This window comes from Populus euphratica, unplaced genomic scaffold, assembly GCF_000495115.2.
Source record: "Populus euphratica unplaced genomic scaffold, PopEup_1.0 scaffold58.1, whole genome shotgun sequence".
NCBI classification, from domain to species: Eukaryota; Viridiplantae; Streptophyta; class Magnoliopsida; order Malpighiales; family Salicaceae; genus Populus; species Populus euphratica.
The window spans coordinates 2,124,580-2,138,979 of NW_011499864.1; the positions used below are offsets into that span (position 1 = coordinate 2,124,580).

The 14,400-nt window shown below is 31.8% G+C and overlaps 1 protein-coding gene and 1 long non-coding RNA gene across 3 annotated transcripts; one reads left to right on the forward strand and one right to left on the reverse strand.

Moving 5' to 3' along the window:
• The first annotated feature begins 807 nt into the window (after positions 1 to 807).
• LOC105125848 (uncharacterized) lies at positions 808 to 12,109 on the forward strand. The gene is made up of 3 exons (XR_842299.1): positions 808 to 910; positions 7,971 to 7,978; positions 12,098 to 12,109. It is a non-coding gene; the product is annotated as an uncharacterized LOC105125848 (long non-coding RNA).
• On the reverse strand, positions 9,919 to 12,602 carry LOC105125847 (probable WRKY transcription factor 31). Of its 2 annotated transcripts, none has more exons than XM_011026497.1 (6): positions 12,112 to 12,602; positions 11,894 to 11,995; positions 11,620 to 11,790; positions 11,108 to 11,485; positions 10,908 to 11,021; positions 9,919 to 10,781 (listed from the first exon to the last, which is right to left on the reverse strand). In XM_011026497.1, exons 1-6 carry the CDS (start codon positions 12,466 to 12,468, stop codon positions 10,119 to 10,121), a joined length of 1,785 nt encoding a protein of 594 aa, XP_011024799.1. In that variant the 5' UTR covers positions 12,469 to 12,602; the 3' UTR covers positions 9,919 to 10,118. The 2 variants fall into 2 exon arrangements, with proteins under 2 accessions (XP_011024799.1, XP_011024798.1); XM_011026496.1 differs by having other exon boundaries at positions 11,108 to 11,494; positions 11,617 to 11,790; positions 12,112 to 12,601.
• Positions 12,603 to 14,400: the final 1,798 nt, after the last annotated feature.

The window sequence follows — 14,400 nt, forward strand, 5'->3', positions numbered from 1 at the left end:
TTTGTTCATGTAATTTTTCTGCATGTCATTTACTGTTTTTATACAAACTTTTATCATTTTCTGCATCTGCTACCATTGTTAATTAGAGTTAATTATAATTTAGTCTATGCATTTTTTATGATTTTATAAGTTATTCATTATGTTTTTGAAAACCATAAGTTAGTTCCTTGTTATAAATTAAATGTTAGTTATTTTAAAATTTCAAAATTAATTATGTTCAAGATTGAAAATTTTCAGGTTAAATCTTAGAAAAAACAAAATTGTTATGAGAAGACAAGTGCCAAAAAATATTAAAAATTAATAGTTTAACTTGAATATGCTTTCTGTTTTTCATAGTTTAACTTGGATTTGTTTTAAAGACTAACAAGTGTTATAAGTGGATGGGTTTAAGGTGTTATGCATAATTCCTTTACCTAAGATGTACACTAGTAGATTATCAATGAATGTCTACTGGAATTTTGTTTGTTGAAGCTCATTTTAGAGTTATTTGCTTTGACATTCCATTTCTGCAACTGACCTCATGTGTTAGTTATTAACTAAGAGGTGGACTTGTGTATTGTATCTTCTTGGTAGGAGTGGTGGATTTCAAGTAGCATCCACTCATTGGCCATGTATAAAAGGAACTGCCACATTACAGAATTGCCCTTGATGGAACTCAGTACAATTTTTTACTGTTAGACAGTGAAGGAATAGATGCCTATGATCAAATAGTAAGCACATTTACCTTATCAAGATGAATTAATGATTGTTGTGCTGGTTTTATGTTTTAACAGTTGAAGAATTGATGAATGACTACTAATCAATTTTATTAATTGAAGAATTTTTTTTCTGTGATTCCTTCTTATTTATGATTTACACCATATCCTTTTTATATTCCCACACAGCTGCTGTTTTGGATTATGCAGTAATTGTTGTTTTGGTTAGCTAGGTTTATTTACAGCTAAATTGTTTGTGCTATGTTTTTTATATTCCCGCGTTGAGATTGAGAAGACAACATTTCTCTTATGGTCTGCTCATGTCAATTAATTAACAATAATATTACGCTTCATACGTAGTAAGAGAAGAAAGAGACAAAGATACAAATGTTGGAATAAAAATAAAAATGTTGGAATAAAAATAAAAAGATTTGAATATATGATTATGATTTCATTTACCATTTCTTAGTTTACCAAAAAAAAATCTGAATAAAAATAAAAAGTTTGATGGATCCAAATAAAAGGCTCCAAATAAAAATAAAAAAACTATTTGAGGTTGTAACAAAAGTTAGAAGGATCAATAAAAAAAAAGAACTCTAAAACTACTCTAAAGATAAATTTATTTAATATTTTTTCAACTAAATATTTTTTTTCTTTATCCGTTTATTCTGTATAAAATACTAATCGAACATAATCTAAAAGTCTACTTTTGTCAATAGTTGGAAAATATAAATGAAAATTATTAAGATTTATTTAAAGCAATTAACAAAAACTCAATAACAAAGAGTAGAAGGAAAACAATTATCCAAGTTCTTACAAACACATGTGCATATATCCCATCATTAACATTTTTTAGCTTGATATATGTGTGGATTCGACAAATAATTAAAGTTTATTTATGTTGTACATATTTTATTTTAAAGGATTGCTTAAGTACTAGTAGTTAAAGAAGTATGCTTATTCCTAAAAATGCTTATTGGTGTTGTCCTGTTAATTAGATTAACATGGATGATCGATTGTGGATGTATCGTCGTCTTATGGATGGTCGCCTTCGTCCTGAATACATTACTGGTGTTAGAAGATTTATCAATTTTGCATTTTCAATTGATAAAAATATATATAGGGGAAAAATTAGATGTCCTTGTGTGAGGTGTAAAAATCAAAAGTTTTTAAAGGAAGATGATGTTTATAAACATCTATTGACAAAAGGTTTTTTACCTTGTTATGAAAATTGGACAGTACATGGGGAGCCTTATGTTGCAGAACCAATATTAGCTGGACCTTCATCAATTGGAATGAGTTATGTTGTGAATGATGTTTGTCTAGAGAATCCATATAGGAATCTAGTTATGGATGCAATGGGGGTTGGTGATGCATTCTATAATGATAATGTGTCTAGTCCTGTGGTTGTAAGGGAAATTCCAAATCTAGAGGCAACTAAATTTTTTAATCTTTTGAAAGCTGCAGAGGAACCGTTGTGGGATGGGTGTACCAAGCAATCCAAATTATCTGCTTGTGTACAATTGCTTAATATGAAGTCAACTTTTAATTTGACTCAGAATGCCTTCAACAATTTTATTAATTTTACAAAAAGTTGCATGCCTAATGATGAAAATTTGGTATCAAATTTTTATGATGCCAAGAAATTTATGCGGCCACTTGGACTTGGTTATGAGAAATTTGATGTATGTCCTAATTACTGTATGTTGTACTATGGGGCAGATGCAATGAAAATAAATTGTGATTTTTGTGGAAGTTCACGATACAAACCTAGAAATCCAACTAGTAAAGGTTCCAATAAGACACATAAGCAACTCCGATACTTTCCCTTAACACCAAGGCTTCAGAGACTGTTCATGTCTCCATATCATGCCAAAGATATGATATGAAATCATTTTCATAAGTTAGATAATGGGGTTATGGTGCACCCATCTGATGGAGAGGCATGGAATGAGTTTAATCGTGTTCACTTCAGCTTTGCATCAGATCCGAGAAATATTCGATTAGGGTTGTGCATTGATGGGTTTTGTCCATTTGACATGTCTTTAAATACATACTCTTGTTGGCCAGTAATTGTGACTGTTTATAATTTGCCTCCATGGAAATGCATGACTAGACCATTCATGTTTTTGATAATGATGATTTCTGGGCCAAAGAATCCGGGTAAAAAGCTTGATGTTTTTCTAAGACCTTTGATTGATGAGTTAAAGAATTTATGGTCTGTTGGTGTTGAAACATATGATGATTTCATATTATTTGACAATATTTATGCTTTTAATGTTTTTTATTTATTATTTTAGCATAGCGTGTTATGTATCACATTACATATATCATTTTCATTGACCTTTGAAAAAATTTCTAACCTTTCAAGTATCAATCTTTAAATTGTGGTTCTGATGTTATATTTTATTTTATTTTGTGATTCGTTTTCTTGCTTATAGATGTTGAAGCATGAATGAAAAGGTTCTTCCTACTCAATGTTTGATTTATAGGAACAAACATTAAGGTAAGCATATTCATAAATTTTGATTTCTGCTTAATTAATTATTTAGATTTTTATTTTTATTATTGTTTGTGTTAATTGGCTTTTGACAATTTAAATTTCATGGCTGATTTTTATCATTGCAAGGAATGCTTAATGAAAATATATGTGAATTTTTTGTTCCTCATAGTTTAATTATAAGCTAATTTATTGTTATGTTGTATATATTCATACCATAATGTCTATATTTTTTTTCTGGTTTTTAGCATGCCTCGACAAGGATCCATATTAGATTCTAGGAGTTAAAGGTCCACATCAAGGAATGACAAGTCCACTTCATCCAAATCATTTCAAACTACATCAAGGCATAATAACAAAGGATCCACATTTCATCAACCTGTGTATCAGAACGCAAATGAGTATTATATACCTACTTTGGGGAGTACACATCCTCCTCAACATGATTATGGGAGGGTTGATGTATATCAATATTGTGAGGGCTTTCGTTTCTAAGATTTGCTTCAAACTTAAGGAGGTTTCTCTCGAGATAACCAACTTGTTTATGGAGGACATAATTTGTATAGGAGTTATGAGAGAGTTAATGGTGCTGATGATGATGTGAACGTTAGAGATGAAGAAGAGGGAGACGATAGTAATGAGAGAGGTGTATGTGATGAGGATCAAGATGGCGTTCCATCATATCATGGTTCAACATGTTCTCCACACAATTATGATCAAAGTGTTAAAAGGAAGGGTTTTGACACGCCAATAGATCCAATAACAAGAAAAAAAGAGCTTTGTTTGTATGGAACAACAGAGTAAGTTCAAACTTTTTAAAACAAACTTGTTAAGGTTATATTTTCAGGTATGAAAAAAATTACTTATTATTGTGTAATTATTTGTTTAATATAAGTTTGTTATTATATATTTTCAGGTTCAATAACGCATCGTGTAGACATGCAATCGAAGATATTTTGAGGTCCAATTTTAAGGGAGCATGGCACTCTTGGGAAAAAGTAGATTCAATGTGTAGGGATGAATTGTTTAAAGAGTTTAAGGTAAGAACCAACACTAATTGTTGTAATATTCTTTTCAATTTTAATAACTTTAATGTAGGATTATGAAAATTATCAATTAGCTATAATTGATTTGTGTTATAATTTGTACTTATTTCTTGTTTACTTTTTAATATCATTTAATTTCTATAATTATTACATCATCTTGCAAATTCTGAACAAGATAACACAATATGTTAATTATTTATATAATTTGAAATTTTGTGCACTTTTTTTACTTGGTATATATATTATTTGGTAGAAAAAATATTCTTTTCCTGAGGAAGATGAGTCGATTGCTCGTAATATTTGGGAAGAGAAGGCAAGGATAGCTTTGAATCAACAATTGACACGAGCTCGCAAGAAAGCCATGTCAAAAGAAAACACTACAAATATTATAGATTGCCTTGATAAAGTCCCGCCTGGATAAATAATGATGGCTGGAATCAAATGATCAAAGATGTTTGGTTCACCCCTGAATTTTAAAGAAGGTCTGAATCTGCTAGGAGGAATCGATTAACCAAAACAGATGGCAAAATAAGCACTCATTTTGGAGGAACAGTGTCATTTGCATCATATCGAGCTAACATAGTAAGGATTTTTTTTTTAATGCTTAAGATAATAAATTAAAATTTGTATATTTATCTTTTATAATATTTATTAATCTTGAAAGCAAGAGGGAGTTGGTGGAAAAGAACCTCCATGGGATGATGTCTTTTCAGCTTTGCATCAAAGTACTAAGTAGTCTGGTAGCTTCGTCGACAATAAGTCTAAAAAAATGGTTGTATTTATTTTTATTTGATTATTTCTTAATATAACTTAAGTATTATTTAACATTCAAATGAATTTATTGTTGCATGTATTTTATTTGTAGGAAAATTATAAAATGGAGATGATTTCAAAGTATGAAACTAATCGGGAAAATCATCCTTCATTTGATGGAGCAGCTTGGTGTGTGGCTTCAAGAGGAGTTACAAAGGGTAGGGTATATGGTGCACCTCCTATGCCAAAATCTAAAGTCAGTACAAGCTCTTCATCACATTCCTACTCAGTGGAGTCAATCTATAGTCAGTACAAGCTCTTCATTTCCTACTCAGTGGAGTCATCATATCCCAGTTCATCGTATCAAGCATTGCAAAGGAGATAAAGGATAAAGAAGAGGAGATAAAGAAAAACGATGAATTTATTCTTGAAATGAAACGACAGATGGATTCCATAAAAAAATATCTTGTGAACAATCTTGGATATCATGGTGGGACATCAAATATTGACCAAGGTATGCCACCATCTTTGACTCCATCAATATCGCCACCTATGGCTCCTCAGATAATGACACCTATGAGTCCCACATCTCAACCAATTTTTCGACCTACACCTCGACCTTTATATCCTGATCAATCTTGTATCGATCCACAATATCATGGTTCGTCTTCGCAACCGGCACCATGATTGTATCTTTTGTTGTTTTTTTTATTGTATTTGAACTTAATTGTATTAATGTAAGTTTAACTAAATTTTTATTATATGAATATTAGTTTTATTCTATTTTTTATTAATGATACAATTATTTTTAATATTAAATTGTGTTGGTTATATATATTTTAAAATTTTTAAAATATCCATAAATAATTAAATTAATTAATTAAAATTAAAAATCATTGCAATAAACAAATAAAAAATAATTTAATAAATATAATTACCAACAAATTCTTCGTTAGTGATTGTAACTAATGCATCAATCAGCAACGGAGAATTCGTTGTTGATTCACAAAACTAGCAATCCGTTGCTAAAAAATCAGCAACGGAAAATTCGTTGCTAAAAAATTAGCAACGACAAATCTGCATTTGATTTTTGTCATTACTGATTTCATTACTAAATTATTTTAATAACAGATTTTAGTATTATTTACAACGGAGTAATCCATTACTAATTATTATATTTTTTAGCAGTGTCATGAGCGAACCATTAACAAAAACATCGAGTTCGTCATCCAAAAAAAAAAAACTTCAAATGTGTAGTGTGCTTGGTCAGGACAAGCATTCCTCCTCCTCCTCCTCCTCTTCTTTTTTGGATCGGTAAGAACTAAAACGCGGTGGAAACTGGGAAAATCACTGTAAAATCCAACCATCTTGTGAGCTTTTTGTTTCAAGTTTTACTTGGGCTACTTGTTTCTTACCATGATGGTATGTCTATATTTTAATGAATCCTACTGCTAGAAGATGATGTTCTCAATCCAACGTCCAGCCATACGAGCTCTCAAGTTCTAGGTGCGGAGGTTGATATTTCACTGTTGGGGTGTGTCTAATAACTGAGTTACGGATATCTATTGATGATTAAGGAGGTATTGGTTAGTGTCGTAATGATTGTTTTTTATTATTAATATTTCTTTATTTTTTTTAAATCACTTTCAATATATATCAAAACAATACATATATATATATATAATTTTAAATAAAAATAAATAAATTTTACCCGACCTCCATTTATAACTTTGTCTGTACGTGTTATAAAGAGGGATACACGTCATCCGACTAGATATTGAATGGGATTAAACCATTCAGACTAGGTATTTAATACGACAACGTAGATCATATGAGGGGGAACTCTTTTAAGATACACGTGTACCTCAAATACATCAACAGAGATGCTTTAAATTTTAAACCCAAAGGCCCGAACCAATAAGTTGGCCTTTTTTTGGGCCGTCCAATTGGGAATCAAACCAATGCCTTAAGCTTTATATCAATTAGTCCTTCAAATCCAACTGGAATGGACTGTCAATGCGTGCAGTATGGCATCGATGGATCCTTTGAGAAGGCCTGCACATTGCCCCGTAAGAAGAAAAAGAAAAAAGAAAAAAAATGTTTCAACGACAGCATCCAGCAATGAGCCTTCTCCTCTGCCACCGTTGATACTTGTCTGAAAATTAAGCTAACTCTAGCATGCATCTTTGGTCTCTTTTCTGGATGAGGCATTAAAAATATCAATGAAGTTTATTTATGCATCTTGATCTACCTGAGAAATATATTATAACAGTCTGGTTTAACTTGTGATATATTATTTAAATTTTATTATTGTTATGGTTTTATTTATGATAACACGAGTTCATATTTAAGTTAAACACCTCAAAATACATATGACAAGTTAGCAACCAACATTTTTAATGAGACTAACTACTTCTCTTTTACTAGCCGATGTGAAATATTACAATCCATTATCCTTAAAGAACTGGAAGACTCCGACAGCATAACCGAACAATCAATGAGGTCTACTTTAATACCAAATATAACAGTTTGTCATATATTGTCCATTTTAAGTTTTATCATTCTCATGGTTTTGTTTCTAGTGATATAAATTCACATCTGAGATTGACACCTCAAAAAACATTTAAAAAATTGGCCACCAACCTTCTTAATAAAACCAACTACAACTTCTTCGCTCACTAATATGGAATATTACATATATTTAAACTTTAATTTTTATAAATACTAATTAAAGCTATGCTTTAAAGATATTAACTTGTTATCTTAGTTTATAATTCAATAATATATAATGTAAAAAACAAAATTTTTGAGTATGTAGGTAAATAATCTTGATAATATTAAATGAGAATTTGATCCCAATATATTATATAAATAATTTAATAAATGTTTTTATGAACAACCAAAGCTTATCTAGATTCAAGAGAATATTTGTTCATGTGAAATAATATTAACACCTAAAAACTGTAATAAGAAGAGGTTCAATTGTTAAATTAATTTTAAATTTTTCCATGTAATCCTATGATCATTTTTCTAATAAGCAACCACAACATCATTAATTGGATCTTTGCATGTTTCATAATTAAATTTTAGGGCTAGTTATTTTTATTTGGGTTAATGTTTTTTTATTTTTATGTTTTTTTTAATCCATGTTTAATTTCCTTTTTATTTTCAGATTTCTAGCTATTATCTAGTAAATTGTGAATAAATTTCCATGTTTTCATATTTCCTTTTTAATTTCCATGTTTTTTTGACATATTTAAAGGTTTTATAAACCTCTTAAAAAAACATTTCAGAAAATAAATTGTGAATTCATGAATCACATTTGCAATCCTCGTTGTTGTGCTATAGTTTTTAGTTTTTTTATGCATCAAAATGTCATTTTCTCTTCTAGAAAAACAATATTCAATATAACAACTAGATTTAGGTGGATCCAAACTATCTATGGGTATCCTCGTAATATTGTTGTTCATTATTGTAGTATACGTACGTAATCGTAATATGATTGATTTGATTCATGAATCTTCATGAATAAACGTTATTGATTTGCTTTATATAACTATTTACACGTGGCAATTTCTTTCTATCTACCACATTAATTAGATGAATGATCTTTCCTTTTGAGATGCATGAACAAGTTATTTTTTGTACGATCTCTATTAAGGACACCATGCTTAAATCTTTCGTGAAAACAAAAAACAAAAAACAAATCCAATTTCAGATCTAATAGTGATGTGGGGGCATGAGGCTGAACAAGACCCAGAACCCACTCGCATTTATGATGAAAATAGTAAGGGCACAAATTAACTATTGATGGTTGAAAGTATTTTCTCAATCCTTGGTTCCTTTTTTCTTCTCATCTTCCTGAAAGCTGTGCAAAGGGTAATCGAAGATCACAATCTCATATATATCTATATATATATATATATATATATATAGAGAGAGAGAGAGAGAGAGAGAGATTCCAAAAAGGTTAAAGGTCAGTTTATGTGCAAATCACTCATGCAAGTCATAGGCTCGTAGCTAGGTTCACATGAACGGGTGGTCAGGCTAAGAAGAGTGAAAGGTCCTTCCATGTACGGTGGATTGATTGATGAGGTACGGTTGCGACCCGCCATGCTCGACCTTCAATTATCCACATGAACATGACATGATGTCAATGAAAAATAAAAAAAGAAAGGGAGGCTAATTTGCAAGGGAAAGTCAACAAAGGTTTCTTAGATTGTCCAATAAAATTAGCCCCTACCTTCACCACTCTCCACGAAACTTACCAAATCCCCATTTCTTTCTTTATTGGTCCAAATTTGACCTTAGAAGATAGCTTTCACGATCCAATTTTGATTCATTCATTTATCACCCCCCACATGGTGTTGTAGTTGCCTGGAAGTCTCCTCAAAGTCCACTCTTGCAGGCAAGCTAGGGTTCCTTCCACCTTACACTCTAACATTTTACGTGTCAAACAGTTGTACACAGACGACTAGCCGTAGTTCTTGACTGCTTAAATCACCAAAATGTTTTGTATTCTTCGAAACTTATTCGTTGGTTTCTTGACTTGTAATTTTTTTCTTTAATTTGTTCACTTGCAAACGTTAATTATTGAATGTTAACAAGTCATTGGGATATGAAAACTAGAAAGAAAGTAAATGAGGTTTGAGGTTGAGAGATAAGAAAAATATATATAAATTTTAAATAACTTATCTCTTTTATAAATTTATGTATTTTCATAATTGAAAGTTCACAAAATATGCTATTTTTATTTTAATTTATTGCTCTTGTGATCATAACCAAATAACACGATTGATAAACCATTAATGAGTTGGAAAATATATGTTGATATATATCGTGTTTGTTTTATATATATGTTGATCATTTTTAAAACCAAACAATTTGAAACAAACTATTAAAGCATGAAATAATAATAACAAAAGGAATGAAAATCTTGTGTGTACTTTAATTTCTATCCTTTCGACCCCCAACAAGGAAAAAAAAAACAAAGAAACTATGAACATCTGAACCTCATTTTCATCCCTCAGAAGAAGGGAAGAAAGAGAAAAGGAACTATTGATAACAAGAGAGTAATTAACTATTCATAAAAAAAACAAAAAAATTGATAAGAGATATGTCTAATTAATTTCTGTGGCTTGTGTTGTTCGTGGCATTGCTGTTATTGTTGTTGTTGGTGGTGTTGCTGTTAGCACCACCAATGATGGAGCTGATGGCAGCTGCAAGTGCTGCAGTGAAGTTAGGATCGGCTGTGATGGCGGCAGTGGCAGCACTCAATGTGTCCTGAGATAGGGAAGGTTGTTGTCCTGAGTGCAATAAGTGGGGTTGAGCTTGTTGGCCTAATTGTGGTGTCCCAATTTCCTGAGACAACTGTAGGCCAGAGAATTTCGATTGGTTGTACAAGGCTTGACCAAAAACCTGAGGCAATTGTGGTGCTGTGACTGAGGAAAAATTCTGGGGCTGGCCTGGAAAAGGGACTTGGAATTGTGGAGGAGGTCTTTGGAACTGTAGAGGGTTTGGATTATGAGTAAGGTCTAATGTTACAGTAGGGAATGGAGCTGAAGCTGAAATAGTTGCCATATTTGATGAGCCAGCTGGGAGTATTGCTCTTGCTAGCAAATTTGGGTTCATTATGCCATCTGCACTTGACATTGATCCTGATAGTAACATGCTTGCAGCTGCTGCTGTTGTTGATGCCATTGCCATTGCAGCTGGAGGTAGTGGGTGATTGTGATTGCCTTCATAAGTTGTGATCAAGATTGTTCTATCCTCCGCGCAACGTTGAACCTGAAATCAATCACCAACATAAATTTCACTAGTCTTAGATAAAATCTTGATTGGATTATCGACAATACCTCAAATCATCCCTAACTTAGATTGAAAATGAGGATCAAGAAATGGACTAAAACATACTTGTTTTCGAACTGGACAACCCACTGCCATGGTGCATCGATAATAAGCCCTCGGACACGGGTTTCCTTTGGCCATCTTCTGACCGTATTTTCGCCATTGGCAGCCATCAGTAATCTGGAATCGGTCAAACCAAATTAGTTCCACTCCAATTTGTTGAAAGTTATATGAAGATTTTGAACAAGTCTTAGCTAGTTACATACCATGGGAGCTTCCGATCGTGCACGAACCGACACACGGGCTTTTCTCATCGTCGCCTCGGTCGATTGCTCTATAGCCTTATTAGCAGGACTGGCAGGATCCGTTTTCTGAACCTTCCATGCTTGTGATTCAGATTCAGGACTCTCTTCCCTGCCAATTCTTTTTCCATCTCGGAAGCTAGAATTTTCTTGATCATATGGAAGTTTACCATTGTTTTTTGCGGATGCAACTTCAATATGGTTTTGAGGTGTTCCAGAACGAGTCCTCTCATCGGACGATGAATTGGATAGTTCATCAGTCTCAGCTGAAGGGCCTAGATCCATGAATTGTCTGGGCACTACTACGTCCTCATGTTTCTTTTCCTCAGAAGGTTTTCCTTGAACAATATTCTGAACACATCAAAAACAAATCATTTAACCTACCTGGACCAAGTTAACATGATACACTAAAATCATCATCATCGTCATCATGTCAAGGATGCTTGGAATTATTTCGAAAGAAAATTAATTACCTCTTCCTCTTTATTGCTTTCTTTTCCATGATTTTGTTGTTGATGTTGCTGCATTAGTGCTGCAAAATGCATCTGTAAAGCACTGTAACTGGTGGTTACATGACCAAGCATGTCTTTTAACCTTTGATTTTCTGTATTCATTTTTTGCAGCTCCATTTGTAATTGTGCCAAGTTCTACATGTAAAAATATATATATACAAAATAAATAAATCCTTAAATAGGAAATATTAAAAAAAACTTGACCATCGATTTGGATTGTGTTTAAACTTATAATTACCTCGTTGTTCTTTGATCTCTTATCATCAACATCAGATGAAACTCCATCATCCACAGTTGATTGATCACTTCTAGAGTTAGCAGTAAGAAGGTGCAACCCAGTCTATATTTAGAAACAAAAAATAAAAGAAAATCAATATCTCTATTTACAGAAAAACTATATAAGCCATAATAATTCAAAAAGAAGAAGAAGAAGAAAAAACAGATTCATTTTCTTACATTTACATCAGGAGCAGTCCTGGTAGACCTTGGAGCAAGTTCAGCAATGGAATTCTCCTTCTTGACAATAACACTAGTGGTCTCAGAATCATCGTCACCAACCTTATTTATCTTTTCTTTAAAGAAATCTACTTCGTGAGCAGCAGAAGGTGGTTGCTCATCTTGGCCAGCAGAAAGACTACCTGGAAACTGAAACATATTATTGTTCCTAGAATGATCCATGTTATGATCACTGATGAAGTCTCTTTTGATCTTCAAAAAAGAGCCAACTGGGCTGTTGTTGTTGTTGCTGCTGTTGCTGCTAGAGAAGACAGAAACAGGATCAGAAGCAAGGGTAAGACCCCATCCTTTGTCCATAAATGAAAGAAAGAAAACAAGAAGAAATTCTAGGAAAGAAGAGAGTTTTTCTTGAGAGAGAGGGAGAGAGGTGTCTGTGTGTACGTGCTATGTGTGTAAAGTCTTTGAAGTCTTTAGCCGCTGCAATGAGCTCGGCTATAAAAAGGGTTTGAAGGGGGGACCAAAAAGAGAGAATATTGTTTTACAAAATTTGGGATTAAAATTGGATATATTTAGAAGAAATTGGAGGGATTTCTTGAGTGGTTGCGTCAGGTGATGCGTCAGGAATCCCTAGCTGGCAATGTTGGTCCAGTCTTATACTGCTGCTGATTTAAGAAATTTAGACTTTAGGTACTAGCAAAAAAAGGGTTGTCGTTGGATATCCATATACAGTAAGTGGATAGTCCATTGCCACGGCAATCTTAATAGGGCATCGTGAGTCTTATGAACAGCGAGACTTCTCTTCTTTTTATTTATTTATTTTAATATTATATTTTTTTAATTATATTTTTTATTTTTTAATTATTTTAAAATTAATCAAACTAATTTAAACTTGAGCTTAACAAAGAGTTAGGTTGAGAGAGTTTTTTTTTATTTTATCAATTTTATATTTTTATTAGTAGATTGTTTTAAAATTAATTAAGTTAAAGAAATAATATTAGAATAATTTTTGTATAATTTAATTTTAGATTTGGGCTTAACAATAAATTATGTTGAGAGATTTTTTATGTTAATTTTTTTTTAAAGTTCATCCTCTTATTTTTTTTTATCGGTCAACTAGAATGTATTTTGATTGATCAAATTAAATGGATCATATTTAAAAATTTTATATAATTTAATTTTAAATTTTTATATGATTTAATTTTAAATATAAATTAGACAAAGAATTAGATAAAAAAATTTCAAGATTAAATCTCCCTGTTGATTTAAAAAAATATTAAATAATTTTCTATGTTCTGAATAATTTTTGTAATATAGAAAAAAAATATCTAACCTAATATAAACTAATAATTATCTAGAACATAAACTAAAGAATTCAAATATCTTCAACAACAATAACAACCGGAATTTTCCCGGGGGAAAATATCAAATATGGGTCGGATATGGAAATGGGTATACGGGCTGAATACAGCAAAAATTGATGATATGTTGACCAGATTTATTGAGACAAGAAAAAGAAAAAGGGAGGGTGGGGTACGTGGGTTTCGTTTACCTTTCGTCAAGAAAGAGCTTTGACTCTTTCATAAAATCAAATCAACGAAGAAAAAACAAAAACAAAACCCTAAGAAAAAAAAAACAAAAAATATATATATATATACTTGTCAATCCCACCGTCCCTTATCGTGCGGCGCGTTCCACGTGATGAAATTCAATAAACCGATTAAATTGTTTTTTTAATATTTATTTATCAAGTAAGAGAGGAGCACGTCAACGAAATTGACGGCCAGGCTAGGTTACGACTGGAGAACGGACGGGACAGTTGCGCGGTCTCTAGATGGGTCCCTTTATTACATAAGCCCCCCACGTTTCAGATCTGCTCCCCGGTAACCATGTTGACTGTTAACTGGTGGGACCCGGTCACTTGCTATTTTTACACATCTGGATTTTGTAGTTGCCTGCCTTGCGCTAATAAACCCTTGAGGAGACTGCCCAAGTAACCACCATCTTACAGTGGAGAATTAGGTAATCTGTGGTCACGATTTAATTACAAAATAAAAAAGACTGAGAAAGTGGAGACATGTTTATATTTTTATTTTTAAATATATAAATTTATTTTTAAATTATCATAAAAATATATATTTATAATCTCTTCAATCAAATAAATCTTTATCTCACTACCTAAAATTAATAAACACTACTTTGGATTAAATTTAAATTTTTATTCATTTTGGAATCAATCGCTGAATTTTCCTAACCAATTGATTACTATATATATATATATATATATTAATG